General features: G+C 40.2%; 2 protein-coding genes and 1 long non-coding RNA gene across 10 annotated transcripts in view; 1 reads left to right on the top strand and 2 right to left on the bottom strand.

Moving 5' to 3' along the window:
* Nucleotides 1-10,832, bottom strand: part of LOC137857860 (uncharacterized) — a 73,426-nt gene extending 62,594 nt beyond the window's left edge. Inside the window, exon 1 of the long non-coding RNA XR_011097299.1 lies at nucleotides 10,714-10,832. This is a non-coding gene — a long non-coding RNA (uncharacterized lncRNA). The remainder of the gene's footprint in view (nucleotides 1-10,713) is intronic.
* On the top strand, nucleotides 2,463-13,065 carry SVIP (small VCP interacting protein). Of its 3 annotated transcripts, none has more exons than XM_068684982.1 (4): nucleotides 2,713-2,925; nucleotides 3,531-3,581; nucleotides 5,281-5,394; nucleotides 12,926-13,065. In XM_068684982.1, exons 1-4 carry the CDS (start codon nucleotides 2,863-2,865, stop codon nucleotides 12,959-12,961), a joined length of 264 nt encoding a protein of 87 aa, XP_068541083.1. In that variant the 5' UTR covers nucleotides 2,713-2,862; the 3' UTR covers nucleotides 12,962-13,065. The 3 variants fall into 3 exon arrangements, with proteins under 3 accessions (XP_068541082.1, XP_068541083.1, XP_068541084.1); XM_068684983.1 differs by lacking the exon at nucleotides 12,926-13,065 and adding an exon at nucleotides 6,190-6,962 and having other exon boundaries at nucleotides 2,722-2,925; XM_068684981.1 differs by lacking the exons at nucleotides 5,281-5,394; nucleotides 12,926-13,065 and adding an exon at nucleotides 6,190-7,702 and having other exon boundaries at nucleotides 2,463-2,925.
* Nucleotides 11,710-18,512, bottom strand: part of GAS2 (growth arrest specific 2) — a 90,902-nt gene continuing 84,099 nt past the window's right edge. For all 6 annotated transcript variants that reach the window (XM_068684979.1, XM_068684974.1, XM_068684976.1 and 3 more), the window contains exon 8: nucleotides 11,710-13,109. In XM_068684979.1, the coding sequence (XP_068541080.1) occupies nucleotides 12,891-13,109 (219 nt within the window). In that variant the 3' untranslated portion in view covers nucleotides 11,710-12,890. The remainder of the gene's footprint in view (nucleotides 13,110-18,512) is intronic.

Below are 18,512 nucleotides of genomic sequence, written 5' to 3'. Positions count from 1 at the left end.
TCCGTGTTTCACTCGTGCTGTCACGCTGCACCCCTGGCCAGGGGAACCAGCTGCCCTGCTGCTTCAGGCCAGGGAGCATCTGCCCCCTGTGCTGAAACTAACTCCTCCCCTGAATAAGGCCCTTATTTCCCAAAATTTGAACATGTATGTCATTTTCAAGCATCAGCACATCCAAACACTCAAAGATCCTGCTGACTTCATGTCAAGCTATACATACTCAGGGTTTCTTTAAGCTTATTGCAGGAAGCCTCAAGAAGAAATCAGTTCTTAAAGGACCTCAGACTAAGCAAAGTTACTGCAAGGTTATTCTTTAACTTCAGCAACTTCCTTAAATGTCTTGTTAGAGAACAAGTTGGTACCATATTTCCAATTACTTCTCAATAACCAGTACTCTGTGCCTTATGCACACACTTTTAAAGAAGTGTGCTTTTGGTTGGACCACTCACTTCTCAGTTATATCCGCTCACACTACCAGGAAGCTGCGCTGTCTCTCTCTGCAGAGAAGTCTTGTTCAATAGTGCTTATATCTTCCTCTAAACCTGGTAGGCAAGACAGACACCTTTTTGCTGTATTCAGGGGTTATCATGGTACTGATGGAGTATACAGGGGACTGCAGCAACCATGAACCCCTGGGGTCTCACCTGAAGCTTGAGAAGCACTCAACACTTAATTGCTTAATCCATCCAACTATAAAACCATAGCACCTTGAAAGCTCAGAAATGATAACAAAACCGCTTCCATTACAAAGCATCAACTTAAATCATAACACCCCAGAACACGCTGCAGCTCCTGGAGCACCACAGCCCTGCCACGCTGCTGCAGCTTCATGCCCTCCTGCAGACAGCCTCTGCCCGTGAAGGATGGAGGGAGGCAGGTGAGTCTCCTTCTCCCTCCCTCCAGCTTGATAAGCCTCCCAGGACTACAGACACACTTCTGATGCTCACTTCAGAAAGCCCAGGGCCATGCTGTGACTGGCTCAAAGTACTTCGTTTAGCAGCATGATAATCCTCTCTGATGGCTAATTAGAGCTGCAGGGAACAGACACAAGAACTAAAATTACAGTAACATATGACATTGTGTACTCGTGGTATAAATAGTAGGACAAGAACATGGGCACAAAAATAAGTACTTGGTTCAATAGCACTGAGACAGGAAAGAAACTGCACAGATGTGGCATTGTTTGTGAAGAGTACTTCTAACACTCTTCACCTAACCCCTGAGAAGGGCTATATAGACAAAACCAAGTTCAGGAAATGTTGTTGAATAGAGCAATGCCATAGCTACTATAAATAACTAGGACAAAAGAGAAAGTAGCAACATTTTAAGAAAAAGGAACAGAAATAGTCTAAGAGACAGGAAAGAGGAAAAGACTTTTGGAAAATTCGGTATCAGTAAACACAGAGAAACAAGGCCAGCATGGAGAAAAGAGGTTTGCATGGCACTTCAGTGCTGACAGGAAAGCACAGCAAACCATCTCAAAGGGGACAAAAGGCTGAAGCCCAAAATGCAGTGCACAGAGGTGCTTGCTGTGCTCACTGACAACATCGCTGCAAGCTGAGATTGTGCCAGAGCATTTAAGGGTTTGGCAACAGGCACATCACCATCAGCTTTCAGCAGGACCTCTGAGACACCTCACCACCACCACTGTATTGGAGCATGAAGCGAAAGCAATCTTTAGACCGCACTAAATCTGGCTTAAGCTTTAGTTATTCTGACACTTCCAGAAATCTAGCAGATTCTGGTGCCTTGGTTCCTTCCCATTTAGCAGTTTATGCTAATTTCTCAGAAATTATGTCAGAAATCTCTCAGAAATTGCTTCACCTTGTTGTGCCAACTAAGCCAGTTGGGAGGAACGGGGACAAGCGCTACGGTCTGCAGAAACCAGAGACTTTCAAGTTCTCATTTCACGACAGCACATGTGATAGCACCAAAGGGCTGCCAGGTATTGGCACATACAGCTGGGCCAAACCAACATAATCAGACAGAAAGAGCACTGTGCATTTGCTAGATATCACCAACTTCTCCTATCAGCGTCACTCCTGATAATGTGGCTCAATGCTTCCATCTGAATTTTGCTTTATCGCTGACAGCTAAATACAATTTTGTCTGCTCAGAGGGAAGGTTTGTCTGTTTGTGAATTAGGGCTGCAGGAGCTTTCTACTGACCCCAGGAAGCCCCCTGCTGACATTCAGTATCCGTATCATTGATACCTTCTTGCCAAAAACACAAGTACCCGATGTGTGGAAGCAGCCTGCCGCTGCTCGAGGCCAGAGGATGGCAGCATAACACCAGGGAATGGAAATGCTGCTTCTAATTTAAGCACACTTCCAGCAAACCACAAGTCCTAAGGTTTACCAGAGCCACCTGGAAATTAATTAGACTACTGCCCCTCTTGCCCTAACACAGTGCAGGCAACGTAGTTTACTTTTTGAAGGATTTATTGTGTCCTCGAGTGCATAGACATTGACACTAACGCCATGAACAAACGGGAACTGGAGCTCCTTTGGGGAGGGCTGGCTACGGGCCCGCCAGCACCGCCTGGACCCGAGCTACACGGGGACAGTTCCTGGGGTGATTCCTCGGGCTGTGACTTCACCGCCCCCTTCGGCTCCCCCGCCGGTGACCCCACAAAGCCGCAGGCACCGCCTGGGCTCGCAGCGCTCAGCCCGAGCCCGAGCCCGGCCCCGGCCCCGGCCATGCCCGCCCCCGGCCGCCCCGCACGGCCCCGAGGCGGGGCGAGCCCTGCCCGAGCGCGGCGCCGGGCGGAGGCCGCAGGCGGGGCCGCCGCCTCCTTTTCCTCCTTCTCCTCCTCCTCCTCTTCCTCCCCGGCCGCCGCCAGCCGTGCCGGCGGTGGGCCCCGCCATGGGGCTCTGCCTGCCCTGCTTGGGGGGCGCCGTCAAGGACGTGGTGGAGACGCCCGACCCGGTGAGTGCGGCCCGGCCGCTTCCCCCCGGCCGCCTGCGAGCGCGGTGAGGCCCCGAGGCCCTGGGCCTGGCCCCGCCGCCTGTGTCCGTCACCCCCCCGCCCGTCCTTTTGCCCTGGGGAGGGGAGAAAGGTGCCCTGGAAACACCGCTGGGGGCTCCCCGCAGCCGCACGGGGTCAGGGTTAGGCTGCAGGGACAGGAGCTGCTGCAGGGCTGGTTGCCCCTGCCCGCCCTCCTCCACTCCCCACCTGCGGCTTATAGCCAGGCAGAGGACAACAACCCCTTCTTTACCTTCCCCAAGGACATTTATCACTGTCTTCTCCTTGTTTTTCGGGGAGCAAAAGCACCGTAGAGGTTTCTGGGGGGGGGGGGGGGGGGAGGGTTGGACTGCAGCTCTGTCAGCAGCTGCTCCTCTAGCCCATTAGTCACTAAACACACTTTGTTCTCCCACATTTGCAGTGGAGGTAAAAACGATGCTAATTGACATAAGGTTGGCATTTCGTGACAGTTTGCAGTACAGATTTGAGTCACTTAAAAATGCAGACTTTTAAAAGAAGGTACAGACTGTATCGGAATAGAATTTCACTGTCTTTCACATTTTATTTAGGAAATAAAAAGAAGACAGCTAGCAGAAGCTGCCGAGAAGAGGCAGATGGAGGTAACGCCTGATTAAATGCTATTTATTCAGAATATATTTGGGGAGCTGGTTTACAGGGAAAGTAGCTAGGACTTCTGCAGGAACACCAGATATTGTGCATGGATTATGGGTATTGTCGCTAAGTTTTCTGAGTACTGATATTTTACCTCCATACTTCAGTATATACACACACATACTAGATTGTGCAGCTAGGTAAGTACTCAAAGACCACTGCAAGGTAACTGAGCTTGTTTGGATGGAAGAAGTTCTTTCAGAGTTTGAAAACCATTAAGAAACCATTAAGCAATTGAAGAGCAAGTTCACTGTTACTTTTTCCACACATGATAAGACTTGAAAGCAAGAGACAGAAATACTGAGAACTAGAGTTGTTATTCAACTGCTGTGATGGCAATTTCAAGTTACAATACATTTTGCATCTCTTAAAAATGCAGATTATGGACACTCAGAAGTTTGATTTATCAGTGTGGGAACAACCAAAAGTATTTCTCAGTTTAAGTTCTAGTAAGGTAAAAGTACATACTTTGTCTTCCATCTTTTTAAGGCTGGTAGGTGTTAGCAGTTTCAATAGCCTTAAAGCTTCACAAGGTAGAACATCATTGATCTAACAGAGTAGCTAGAACTCGCTAGCCTATCTTCCTATCCTTACTTCTCAAGGAAGTTGTTAAAAAATGAACCATACAAAACTGACAGTAAGGAAAAAGTGTATCCTGAAGACCACAGTTGATCTATAGAGTCACATGTTGCTTCCATGTTACTGAAATTATATATCAAATTAAAAATTGACTATTATTAGTGACGACCACATTGACCTGGTCTTGAGGAAGTTTGATAAGTAATTGAACCAACAAAAGTGACATATCAGAGTCTTTCTGTAGAAATTGTTACTTTTCATTTTTGTCTCAGACTACATATTAAAAGCAATCCTCCTGTAGTCTCAAACATTTTTGTGTTTTTTTTTTGTTTGTTTGTTTGTTTTTGGTTTTTTTGAGGATAGCTGCTTGAAATATACTTTTGAGAAGTGTATAAGAGAAGGAAGTCCTCATCTAGCTCTTAAAAGGCTAAAATGGTTTCCTGGGAGGAAGGAGAAATGAAGCAACTTGGGTTGCAGATAGCTTTGAAGTTCTATGGTAGCTATTAGGCTATTAAAGGAAACACAAGTATTACTCTGTTACTCTTGCTTTAAAAAAAAATTGATAAACTTGTACCAAGGACTTGGATAGCATCTCCATTTGATGAGAAGAGCTGAAAAACATGAATGGATGATTAAACAGCTGAAGTTCTTAGAAGTTGTACCTGCCAAAATTGTCTCTTCCCACTTAAGTCTGTTCATGAGGGGAAGAAGAGGCCCTGACGCTGGAAAAAAATAAAAACCAAAAGCCCAGAGCTTTTTTTTTTTTTTTTTTTTTGGTAAAGTGAAGTTCTGTCCTTGTGTCTTAAGGGATGCAAACTGGGTACACTTAATTGCATTAAAGTATGTTCACCTGGATATATTAATATCAAACTAGAACTCCCTCACATAGCTGCAAGAGCACTTAATATAAAGAAGTACTCCGAAAAGTCTGGTTTGACATCATGGTAGTGTTAATTACTGTTTCCATCTTTACATGCAAACCAGAGTTCACAAGATACTGTTTCCAGGACTCACAGTTTGGTTTCTATCCATAAAAATAACTGACCTTATGCAAATATTTCCTTACAGGCTTCCTCTCGAGGTATTAAGAACACTTACTCCTTAGAGCAGAAGAAAAAGAAACAGGAAGAAATAGAAAAAAGAATTGCAGCTTCAGGTTCTGGAGGAGAAGGAGGACTGAGAGTAAGTTTAAAAATGAAACAGTATGATGCAACTGTCTTGATATTCACTAAGGAAAATCCAATTTTGTTTTGTTGTTGTCTACAAGATTGATTAATGCAAGAAAAAAAAACAAGAGGAAGGGGAACGGAATAGAAATAGAAGCATGTGTCATGTATTCTCAAGCAGATTTAATTTCTGGGATGCAAGGATGGCAGAAAGCTTAGTTTTCCCGTCTTGCTCTCAGTTTCTGCACCAATGATCTGATTCTCCTCAGTTTTATGATACTCAGCACTGGAGAACCTCCTCCCTGACCTCAGCGTCCCATTTCATTACCTCCTGAGACTTGCTCTTCTTGGCTCAGAGTTTACAGAATATCATTCAACTAATTACAGTAAATGCTTGAGGTTTCAACCATCTTTTTCTCTTACTAAAAAAATGCAAAATGCTGTCCTATTTACTGATAAACTTGGTTGCTGCTACTGCTACCACTTTTCTAAATAAACTGTCCCAGAAAACCGGGTGAAAATTTAATGCAGGAGTTCTCCAGGGCAATAGCTGGATCCATTTCTTGAAACACAAGCTTTGTAAGCAATTATCTCTTCCCCCTGTTGCTGGATATGAGGGCATTCATAGCAGTGGAACTCTGTGGGTGGGAGTTCACATATCTGCTACCACTGGTGAGCTTTGTGTCCACCACTCACTGGATATAAACTGCATTAGACAAGGGAGTTGGTCTTTGTACAACCCTGTGGTGTGGATATTTCCCCCTCCAGCTTCATATAATCCTGTGGTGCATTTTGTTGTTTTTTTCTTTAGTGGCAGGTTGGATAAAGAAGTATGACTTCTGGAGAGACGATTGATGTTTACTGCCAATAACTTGCCAGTTTCTGCAGCCGAGTGGCACTTACTCATCATGTGGCTTTTGCTGTTTGCGTATGAAGACTCAGCAGTACTTTGCCATTGCAGGAGGGCAGATGTGGAATTGTGTACTAAGAAAGTTAAGAGCTCAAGCCTCTGAACACTAGGTTTTGGCCAATTTTTGTTTTATGTGCATGTTTTATTGGTTCCCTCTCAAGGGAGTGAGATGGGTTTTCTCACATAGAAGTGACGTCTTGACCCTGTAGTCAGTCTGTGTGTATGTTATCTGGTCAGTTGGTACGTCTATGTTTATGGCCAGCTTAGGCAGAGTTCACATGCCCACGTGATGTTTAACACTCACTTTGAGCTCTACAATTAAACTTTTCTCCAACTCCTTATATAGAATGGAGTTCATAAATATGTATCTGGATATGTAGGTTACCACATTTCTTTTCAGTTTCCTAATAACTTGTGAACTGCTTAAGGATTTAGTGCCTTTAAAAAAAAACAAACAACTAAAGCAGTTTCAATGATAGGCCCTCACAGACTGAAGCCTTTTGACACTGCACAATACACCTTTATAAACCCTGTATACTTACAGCAAGAAAGCTGTTTTATTGTGAGTCTAATAACCGTTCTCCTCACTTTCAGATGTGAATTTCTCTTCAACATATACGTATTTATAAGGAATACTGGAACATAAACACTACATTAAAAATACCATTAATTCATTGTTTTGTTGCTTTTTCCTTTTAAACACAAGAGGGCAGTGCTGCACTTCAGATGATTTTGAAAAACACAAAACAGAAGACCCATTATGTCATCTCTTGGCCGGTTCATTTGCTGAAACTTCTGTGCTATCTGGGTGGGTTTGTTACACTGCACTAACATTGGCCAAATGCCTGAAGCTCTGTCGCTTTTCTTCTGTATTCAGGAATGTCTGTAATTCCCTTCCCAAATGTGAAGCTGCCTTGGATTATTTAGAGCTACCTAAACTATGGCATAACTAGTGACCTCAAGCTCCTCTTTTCACAGACAAGGAAAGCTTGTTGCAGCATGATCAATGTTAAAAAGCTGGCCACTCTTTTCCCTGAAAAGCATTGTATTTGGCTCAGCATGTCATTGACCCCGTTTTGACCCATATTGGCTTTTTGCCTTCCCTGAACTAAATACTTGTTTTACCTTCCCAAATTGTGTCTCACATTGTCTTAGGAGCTCAGTCCTGACACAGGGAGTTTTCCTGGCTTAACCTTCATAATTGACTCAAGAAAGGAGACCTTACAATTTTAATATGATAGTGTTAGGGCTAAGAAGTTGTGTCCTTGGCAGACGATGAATACATGTAGTTTCCTTTGATTGTTTGCACTTGTTCTCTTCACTGTATTTAAAAAACATTACTATGACCAATTAATTCTAATGAAAATGCATTGAGATGTAATAAAGTATATAAAAAAAAAGTTTGCAATGTGAATTTCAATCCAACATCTGTCCCATTTGGTGTCCTACAGAGATACATAGATGGTACTTAGCACTGGGGCTTGTCATTTGGGATATTTCTAACACATTTTACTTCTCACTCTCCATCTTATTGCTCCCCCAAAACCGTAAGGGAAGATCAGCAAACTGACCTAACAGAGAGTCAGTACTTGTAGTGATCATGAAGATTTTTATGGAAACCAACATAATAACCTCATCAAGCAAGTTGTGATTCCTGGACACCTGCTGAAGTTTCCTCTTTGACAAAGCAAGATGTATTTGCAGTGTGAAGTTCTCATGCTAGCGTGCCATGACACGCTACCCACACTTGCTATAGATAGGGCAAGGTAAGCCTATTCTGCTCCAGGTAATATCATCTGGACCAGCAAAAATGCTGTACATTTATTTTAAAGATTACCACGCTGGCTGAACATAAACATCACTTGTCATTGATTCCTGGTCCAGCCAACACAACTGGCTTACTTGTGGCTCTTGGCCTGGCAACATTCCTGGAAGGTGGGAATAAACAAAAATCAGATCACATCTGATTGAGTGGGCCTTGTGTTTAAAGGAGGTTTTGCAACCCAGAATTACCACAGAAGCAGATCTTGCTTCTTTGTCCAACCCTTCACTAAATAGGAGATACGTCCACACTTCTTAAGTGACCTGGTTTTGAACATGAAATATATTCCTACAGTGAAGAAAGACTTCAGAGGATTTGGGGTGCTGTTATTCTGTATTACAAGTCACCAAGTGATAAAGCTGTTTTTAAAAAAGCTTTCTGTACCATCCTGGCTTGATTGAACGATCATAGCCTGAACCTAAACTGGGAAGTGATTTGGGTGAATAAAAACACTTCTTGTTTTCCTAAGTTTTCTGATAACGTTAATACCAGATCAGAATGAAAGCAAGACATACTGCGGTTCAGTAGCATACAATTTATCGTTGCCTGCAGAGTGCTATTAGGTGGTAAAGCCAACAGCTACATAGATTCAAGCTGCTCCCTACTTGGAGAAACAGATACCACCCCTCTTTGTTACCACTTTGTGCTGCACTAAGTAGCTATTAAACTCAATAGGAATTTGGTCCTTATTTCCTCCATTCCTATCAGTTCACTTCCCCTCAGAAACTGTTCAAAAACATGCAGATGAGTTAGGTGGTTGATACTGTGTTTGATTTACAGCACTATGACCACACCTCTTCCGCCTACCTTCTGAAAGCATTTTTAGTTTCTTGCAAAATGCTTGGGGAAAAAAAAAAAAAATCTGGCAGCCAGAAAACCATGCTCCTGAACTGACATCAAAGGGCTGAAACTGAGTGACAGGATAGTCCTTGCAGCAATAGTTACAGAATGAAACCATCTGCTACTGTGTACTGTCAAGATACACTGATTCCAGGCAGAGATTGGGGCAGGACTTGCTGAGGTTTGGGAGAACGCAGAAGCTACGGCTCCCCAAGGTTAGGTAGGTAGCACCACTGGGAGCCCTTAGCCAAACAGATGGCTTCAGCATGTGGTTTGGGCACCCTGACAGATTCAATCATGGAGACAAAGCTCATCAGGTACGAGTGGTGCCAGCAGCTGGACTGGGATGGAAAAACCTCTCCAGCCCCATAAAATTTTGCGTGATCCTAAAGGTCTGTTTCACCTTACTTCAAACTCCAGTATACCCACAGGCTAAGAAAGCAGGAGACAAAGCAAAGAAAAGGCCCTTGGCTTCCTTCCCAGTTAGCAGCCAACAAGGCAGTACACAATATAAGCCCCAGAAGAATCAAACCTCCATAAGCATCTCTAGCAGATGCTGCTGTAACACTGTGCTGTGGCAAACAGCTCATCTCACTGATCTAAAATGAACACATATAATGTATTCAGTGTTGCGTCTTCAGTTATAAGAAGCTTGCTATACCTTCCCACACATATATTCACACCTCACTCTTTCACTCATCCCCACCAAGAGCCCTTGAGCTGGTTACCATAGAATTTCTCTCTCTTAAGTTGCTGTTGGGCAGGGGGGTACAGGGAGGGGAGTCAGTAATGCAAATGAAGGCTCAATTATCACTACAATAAAGATAAGGTAAAGTACTGTTCCCACTCAATTATATAAATACATCTGCTTGGGAAAAAAAAAAAAAAAAAAAAAGACAAATAGAATATGAACAGCAATGTAACATAAGGTATGTTCTACAATAAGCATTAACAGGTGTTACAATTAACATTTCCAAATTATTTCTGAATTGTTTCCAGAATTATGATGTTTATTTAACGTTATATGATAATAGTTTTTAAAAGCCATCTTATGCCAATTACCATCTTGAGTTTTACCACCATTATTTATTTATTCACAGCTAAGAAGTGTTTCTGTGTTGGCTTCTACATGACTCAACTCACACTTCAAGAAGAGGCTCTGGTGCAGCTCAGAGTAGCTCAGCTTTGTAAGACTTTCAGCCTCCCTGACACTCACACTCCACAGAGTTACATGATGACAAGTTGAGCTAAAGCCACTATGTAGTCCCCTTCCTCACTGTCAGCCTCCATTGATGTGTCAACATTTCATCTTTTCATTATTCACTGTTGTAACAAGAAACTATTTCAGAGTCTCAACAGACCTTGCTTAGGATACAAAACAACATTTGCACATCTGATACACTGCAGGCCAGAGCATCCACTAGTACTCTGATATTCAGTTCAGCCTCCTAGGAATCTATACAAGATACCTTACTAGCCACACACCATGCCATAGAAATTTTAAGTATCATCCAGAATAACCGATGACCAACTTTGTTTCCCCTCCACAGACAATGTTTTTCAAACAGCCTGTTCTGTTTCCACACTAGCAAACAACAAGAAGCACTCTAACTCCTTCAGCAAGATGTGGGTGCTCAGCTTTAGCTTTGTAACGTGAATTTCAGACTCGTAACTCCTCAGAAAAATAAATAAATAAATATCCAACGTTGCTTCAGAGCTCAGTACAATAACAAGACACCACTTAACTAAAAAACTACACTTACCTTCCAAATACGATATCTCCAGCCCCTCTTTCCAAAAGAAGTTAAATCACTGCAAGATTTTTTTTTATTGATTCTCCTGCTTTTTTATTGATTCTCCTGCTTTAACTTCCTTCTCCTTGCTCCATACCCATCCCAGGTGTATCAAATGACAGAAGCCCCACCTGAAAATGTTTTACTCCAGTTAGGTGGCAGCAGGCAGTACTTTAAAATAAATAAATAAATAAAAAGTTTAAAAAAATCCTTTATAGGGCTCCTATTATACCATCAAATACGCTGAAGTTTTAAGTCAAGTAGTACTTCAATGTGAGTTTAGGATGCTTGAGTACAAATGCATACCCTAGTTTATTATTTATTTATTTATTAAATTTAAAATCTTGGTTTGGATTTACTGGGATTATTTGTTGATGTTTAATGTTAAAATAAATCTAAGTATAACATATATATATAATTGTAAATGTCTGTTCTTAATCTATTAACATGTATATATCTTCCAGTACTGTGCACCAAGCAACTGTGTAATTGCTAGTATTTAACAAGTATTTATAGGTAGTAAGGTAGGATAGTTCTATTGATGTGTGATTAAAAAGTGGTGGTTTTAGTAAGGCATTGAGTGTGAGGGAACAAGGTCTTGAGCCTGTCTTGCCGTAGCTAATAGAAATCTTGCCTTTAATTTTTAAGACCACAGGAGCAGATCATATGGGTATTTATTAAAATTAAAAAGTACAGAAAAATAGCAATTGATACTTTAAAAAATAAAAAACAAAACAACCTTCAGAAACACTTTTGATTCTGTTCTTTCCCTGCAAAGGCAGAAAATTAAACAAAATCCAAGTATTTTCTGTGCTATCTGTCGTAAGTAAATGTTTGCACCACCATTTGCTGTTTACCTTATTATTAGGTTAGCAAGCAGTTCTACATTGTAGGCATCTACTCAGTAGCACCAAAGTACAGGAATACAGGTTACAAATACCAAACAAGACTTTGAAAACATATGAGTATTTTTTAAAAAGTTTATTTCATTTGTAATGAAACAACTGAGTTCTGCTCGAATTTATACAGTCAGTGAAATAATCCTATAAAATGATTTTTCTAGGAAGTTATAAGGCACATAAATTACCAAATATAAACAAAGAAAAGTAGCCAAAATTATGAACTAAGCCCCAGTATGTCTTTAGTTATTTTAGAGGTGTGTGAATGATTTACAAGAATGTGAATCACTCTACTGACAGGGTAATGAATATTTTATATTTGGCATGACCAACAGAATGAAAAATAAGGGGAAGGAAAAGCTCACGCTCAAGCAGAGGATTATGTTTTGTGATGGAGGTGGAACTAGTCTGTTCTGAAGCCCGTCCTTGGGTAGAAGGGCCATGCATCTTTTACTACTTCCCTTCACAGCTTGCAAAACATCACCCTGCTAGTACAGCTGGCCATCTCTGTTGTCTGACAGGGGAAGGGGCAACCTCTCAGCTTCCTTCTGCTTCTATATTGGGCAACTCTGTCAGAAAGAGGAAGGATCTAAGTGCGGATCTAGCACTTGGTATTGCCTTTTGTTTTAAAGAGTAGAAGGGTTGTGGGTCTTTCTTCTTGGGCTATTTTATGTTTTGTTTTGGTTTTTTCTTTTTTTTTTTTTTAAGTAATCACTTTGGGAAGTTGTTTGGCATGCAACAAGTCTCTATATTCTATTGCTTAAGAAAATCTTGCAACCCATAAAAATAGTCAATTCTGATTTCATTTCAAGAGGCATTACCAAATCATTTCCACAAATACTAATTTTCCACCTGCATATATATATTTCAACTAGTCTAACAGTCAAGGATTCAATGTCATAAGATTTTCATACAAATATATCGTATTATGTATTTTCTTCCTTTAACAGGATCCACTCCTTTATGTAACTCTAAGTATACATTCACGTATTAAAGAGTAATAATTTGGCTAAAAATATATGTCTATTTCTTATCTGATTGTAGTAATTAGCCTAGCAAGGGTAATTTGCTATAAAAGATACAGTACTAGAAATAAATATTTCTACAATTCAAAGATCTTCAAAATGGGTTGCCATTTCCAGTCTGAAAGTTTCTGAAGTCCTTTTAAAGCACAAACTAAATTTGCTACACTTGAGAAAATAATTTGGACCTACATATATAGAGTCCCAATCACATGAGAAGCTTATTTCACTTAATCTCCTTCTTGGTTTTGTAATGGGCAGAAACAACCAGATAATTGTCTGGATTCATGTCCCTGAGGGTCGGAGACTTGCTCTGGATTGGAGAAGTTTTCCCATCCACTCGAGAGATCTGCAGCATCCGGCACGGGTCATGCTTCAGTAAGTAACCTGCAAAAGTCTCCCATCCTCCTCCAACACGGACCATCACGTGTTTGTTGTGCAGCATCTGAAATTACATATAAAGGAACAAAAAATCTTCAAGGTGAACCATTCACTGGGTTTTCACTCTTCCTGCTGGAAAAAGCTCTGCTTATTTAATTAAAAGTCACAGACATATTAGTAATTTGCTTTAAAATAAAAGGGAAAGAAACAAAACTGTAGAATGTTTTTTATTTGAACTCAGTAACTATGAATATTAAAAAAAAAAAAAAAACTTGAAATAAAACTTTACATAAAATACAAAAATAGTTTATTTAAATCTTTAATAAAATAAAATAGTATTTAAAACTAAAAATTTTCATACTGTCTGTAAACATTACTACATCTTTTCTGAGTCTGATGCCACTGAGTGATCCTGTTCTTCACGTAGTTAGTGTAAACATGGTAGGACACATGGATTATTTTTTTTTTAAATACATTAGTAAAGGTACCATCAAACTGGTTTTTGTTTACATGAGAAGGAACTATATAAATGAAGTAGTGAGGGAAAAAAAAATCTCCTTTATCTCCTAAAATATATTTAAAAAAAAAAAGTTATTTAAGAAAATGAAGAAGTGAAGTACTGTTAGTTTTTTTTTGTTTGTTTGTTTTTTTGTTTTTTTGTTTTTCAGTATTGCTGACATATATTGTAAATAAAATGCTATAAGGAGGGACATCACAACTGCTATATCTGTAGGTGTTTTGAGATACCTCAATTTATGCTGAGTTGTAAAAGAAGATACAAGAAAAGTCCCTAGGCTCATCCTAGGAGAAGATCTCAGTAGTGCTTATGCTTGCTGTCTTTATTCCAGCAACACTAGTGCTTGACCTACAAAGAAATTTTAGGTTAAGACAGAGGTATCCAACTGTCCAGTTAGGTGCCTATCTCTGTTGTAGAGTGTGGACCTCAAGGTCCACACTTATTTTCTGCCTAAACTCAAATAAGGCTTTTCACCAATTACAAAAGTAACTTCTCTGCACCTAGTCAAGTCATAATTCATGCATTGAAACATGCTTTGATTAAATGCATCTTATGAATTGCAAAACATCATTTAGCCACAGCACAAGAAATTAAAAATTTGCCTTGTCAAAGTTCCACCTCCAGGCCACTGTCCTCAGACAGCTCTACATTGTCCTACACATGCACAACTGCATTGAGGGCTTACAATATTTGCACTTCTGAGAGTTACGTGGCACACAGACCTTTTGTAACCTAGCCCAGTGGTGCACAATCACTACACAGAGTACAGACAGCAAAGCAAATAAATAAATACATAAATAAATAAAAATGCCCAACTAAACAAAATCCTGGATAATAAAAGGTAAAAACATTAGGAAAAAAAACACAACACATAAAAACACCACTACACCAACAATAAAAACAAACATAAGAACACCCCAACTTAGCCTAAAAAGATAGTTTCACTCCTGTTACTACTCACAGATCCATTTGGAGGGGAGAAAACATGAAAAAGAGTATCTGTAAAACTGTCTGAAGTTTGAAAATTTACTAGGAATCAAGCTCTTCATTTGGACAAGCAGCTGCAGATAAAATCTTGTCTGAAAGTTTTCATTTAAAACTTTTTAGTGTGAGGAAAATAATTGTTCCCATGTCAGCATTTTGTTTTTTATGTGAAACTTGTTGGGAAGTCAATTCAGCTATATAGACACTGAAAAATACAGTTACTTCTGGTCTATCCTAAATAAATGAGAGCAAATCGCAGTATTCCTCATTTAATTAGGATCTCTCTGACATTGAAAGTGTGTGCACTGTTGGTCTGTGTTGCAGGGAAGTTAGCCCCTCTGTAACAGGGAGATTTTTTGCTAAATACACACAGGTGTGAAAGCAGAATCAGACTCACATCTTCATCAACCAGATTTTGTCTTTCCTCTCCAGCTTTGTTCAATAGTTTCAAGCCTTTGTTTTGGACTTACAATGGTATGATCAGCCTTCAGTGGCATGAGATTTAAATCATGTTTTCAGTCTGGACAATGTATCATGAAAGAAGCAAATGGTTTTTACATCAAATTGAAAATTGAAGTTCAAACAGTGAAAGTGCCTTACGACAACAATATACATACTTCTATTTAGCTGCTTTCTCCTGCTTGAATGCTTTAAAATAATAATTTTGAGAAATGTACCCAGAACTTGTAAAGTAAAAGCATTTTAAACTCTACATCAGTCCACCACGACATGTGATGCTGCTGTGGGAATGAGTTAAGTGTTGCTGAATTTCAGCTTCCACATATTGTCAGAGGGGGCTTCACGTTCCAAAAGAAGTTAGTATCTGGACTTCTGATTAAGAGTTAGGAATGGAAAGTTAGTAAAAAATATATTTGGTTCAATTCCCCTTAGGAACTGCTGCACAGACAAATAAAACCTACGGCTGGTATGCTATTTCCCGATGCTCAGGTTAAATATACATCTTCTGTCTTTCTCCTCCGTTTTGAATATATTATTTTTATATTATAAAATTCATTGAATGTTTGCTCTCTATAGAGACAGGGTTTTCCTGCATCCTAAATATGGTCATTGTTTATGCTGTGCTGTGCCACAAAAGCACAATTTTATTCCTGCGGCCATATTTTGATTTCAAGAACATCAGCACAAATCCAGAATAAATCTGCTAGCTTCAAAATTGCTCTGGACTCACAGAAGTGTAAAGGATTTCTTCTGCATCTATAAATAATTGCTCTAATTTCTAACTGAAAAAGCCATTTCCACTTCAACACCCTTCAGCTGAAGATGAAACTTTTGGTTGAGATTCTATAATCCCCCCAATCCAGCTTCTCCATTGCATGAGAACTCTGAGAAAAAATTTGGATACCACAGTAATAAAATTAATTAGTCAGTTATCAAGGCCGATAAATTCATAACTTTAACGTATTTTGATGCTGCTATCCAGCCAATTAAAGCTGAGAAAACCCTTCCAAATGACCAAATTACCAGACAATATCTTTGCAGAAGAAATTATAGATTGTTTTGGTATGCATTAAGGCTATATGAAGGGATAACAGGCAAAATAATTGACAGAAGTTCAAAGTATGTTGTCACTACACAGGACTTGGACATCAAAGTGAAACGTAGTTTAAACTGTTTTGATTTTCTCATAAAGGAATTGAGGGAACTTTGTGGACTATTGGAGAGATATTAGGTTGTACGTGAAGATATTAAGCTCATGTAAATAAGCATAGCTCTACTGACTTGAAAAAAATCTATTCGGTTTTATAGGAACTGAAAATCTGGCCCAAAAATGTTATTCTTCAGATTATATTACAACTTTTTTTTTAAGGATATTTCAGGGAGGGGAAGGGAAGCAGGGGGAGGAATTACACATGATGGATCTCATCCAAATCCTGCAAAAGCCAACGGAAAGAATCCTACTGACTTTAATGGCACTGGGGCTGGGCTCTGGAAGCCAAACTCAGCAACCTAAAGCAAATCACAGTCTGGAGTCAGTCAGCGTGATTTTAGGCCAACTTCTGAAATGATGTAGGCTACATACTGAGAGTATATTGACTATAAAATCCAAAGGTGTTTGGCAAAATAACGCAGCACATCACACCAGAGGCTGCACAGAGAAAATTTTGCACTCTGAAAGTATGAAGTTAATGAGATTGGAAAAGATAAGAGCTGAATGTATTTCAATTAAATTTTCCTGAATACAAGCCATTTAGATTTATTGTCATCAGAAGATAAAACTCTTGTTTCTAGTATCTTAGCGTTTAGGGGACCTTTTTTTGACAGGTGTTCAGAACCACATAATTAAATGGGCTTCTACATTAACGTATCTTCACAGTGGCCCCAGTGTTGGTAAGACTTACGCACACTGCTTTGTGAGCACAGTACCAGCAGCAAGCTGGAACACCTCCCTGCCATCACTTGGCAGGCTTCGAGGCCAGTGCTAAGTCACAGCAGCAGTCACAGCAGCACCAGCACACCCGTATCGTGCACTCAGTCATGACACTTTAACCACTTTAACTTTTTTTTTTTTTTTAAATTCTTCTGGAAATGCAGCTGAAGCTCTTTAGGAATCGTTTTGCTCTGCAACTTGTCTGTACCATTTACATTGCTGATCTACCCTTCTGCCTATGCCAAAAAATGGCTTTCTCAAGTCTCAGTATTAGTCACTAAGCATTTTTCATGACAGGCTTGGCTGTTAACCTACATCCTCTTGAAGCTTGCCACTGAAAATTATCACATCTGTCACTTCACGTGAAGCTCAGCCTGGTAGGGCCCAGAGAAAGACTCCAAGAAATACTGGCAACATACAGAGAAGCCTGTCCAGCTGTATGCTTTCATGGACTCTCCAAAAGAAACTGTGACAATATCAGTTCAGCATCTCTGACGGTCACTGAGACGTACAGAGAAGTCTATGCCAACATTTGAACAAAGTAATGCTAATACTGTGTTCAAACAGGTGATGACTGGGGGCTGACCGAGAAGATGACATTGAGGAGAGCTGAGTGGGCACTGGCCAGTGGTCAGAGAAAGGTCTAAAAATTGAAAACAGCTTTGATAAAAAAAGAAATGGGGGGAAACTACGCAGATGTGCATGTCATGCTGAGAGTGGCCTGTCGCTGTCTGCCCCAAAATGCAGATTTAGATGTAGGGATGGGGCAAGTAAGCAGCATTTAGGGTTTAGATTCCTGCTTCTTCCATTGAGTTTTTGAGAAGTTCTGATGCAAGCCAGTACAAGGGCACTGGACAAAAGAAAAAGAGCTGCCCTGTGGCCCGTGGATTAGCAGTACTTCATGGTGATATTTAGTAACATCATATTTCCATGATCATTAATGTTATCACTCTGACAGCATATTAGTTTCCAGTACATGTCAGTACAGGAAATGCAGTCACATAAGTATTTGCACCAAGTCTTCTAGATACATTCAAATGAGGAAGTGAATTTTCAGAAATATGCAGGTAATTGTTGCTCTGTGGAGTTTTGCTACTTCCCTGAGGATTCAGTGACCTGAAAATGCCATCGAGAATATGTAACAGTCTCCTGATAAATTGCTGCAAGCCACGTAATTACAGACTTGAAAATTACCTTGTTAGCAGAGATTATGGAACTTCATCTCTAGAGTTCATCATAAAATTTATAGCAAAATTCTGCAATACCATCAGATTTAAGCACCAGTCAGGTTAGATTTAGATACATTGCTATTTTTAAAAGTTCCCAGCCACTCCAACATGCATTTTATATGAGGTATTGCTGCTCTGCATACATAGAGTTCACCCTTATGGACAAAAGGGATCATGGGTGCGATTCCCAAGGGTATATGGAAGGAAAACAGCTCCCCTGCAACTATTATTTTTCTTGGCTCTCATTCTCCTTTTGTCATTGAATTTGTGGGTGTTAATGTCTTCTCAGAGAAAAGCAGGAGTCTGACAAAATATAAGGCTGATTTTAAATGTTTAAGAACTCATTTG

This window comes from Anas acuta, chromosome 5 (genome assembly GCF_963932015.1).
Source record: "Anas acuta chromosome 5, bAnaAcu1.1, whole genome shotgun sequence".
NCBI lineage: Eukaryota > Metazoa > Chordata > Aves > Anseriformes > Anatidae > Anas > Anas acuta.
The sequence above is the reverse complement of the archived record's forward strand: the minus strand, read 5'-3'. Positions and strand labels throughout refer to the sequence as shown.

Bases quoted from the DNA above. Each gene is read 5' to 3' on its own strand.
- SVIP (XM_068684981.1), top strand. From the start codon at position 2,478: ATGAACAAACGGGAACTGGAGCTCCTTTGGGGAGGGCTGGCTACGGGC. The intron at 2,926-3,530 runs GTGAGTGCGGCC...CATTTTATTTAG, and splicing joins TGGTGGAGACGCCCGACCCG to GAAATAAAAAGAAGACAGCT. The intron at 3,582-6,189 runs GTAACGCCTGAT...TTTTTTCTTTAG, and splicing joins CCGAGAAGAGGCAGATGGAG to TGGCAGGTTGGATAAAGAAG.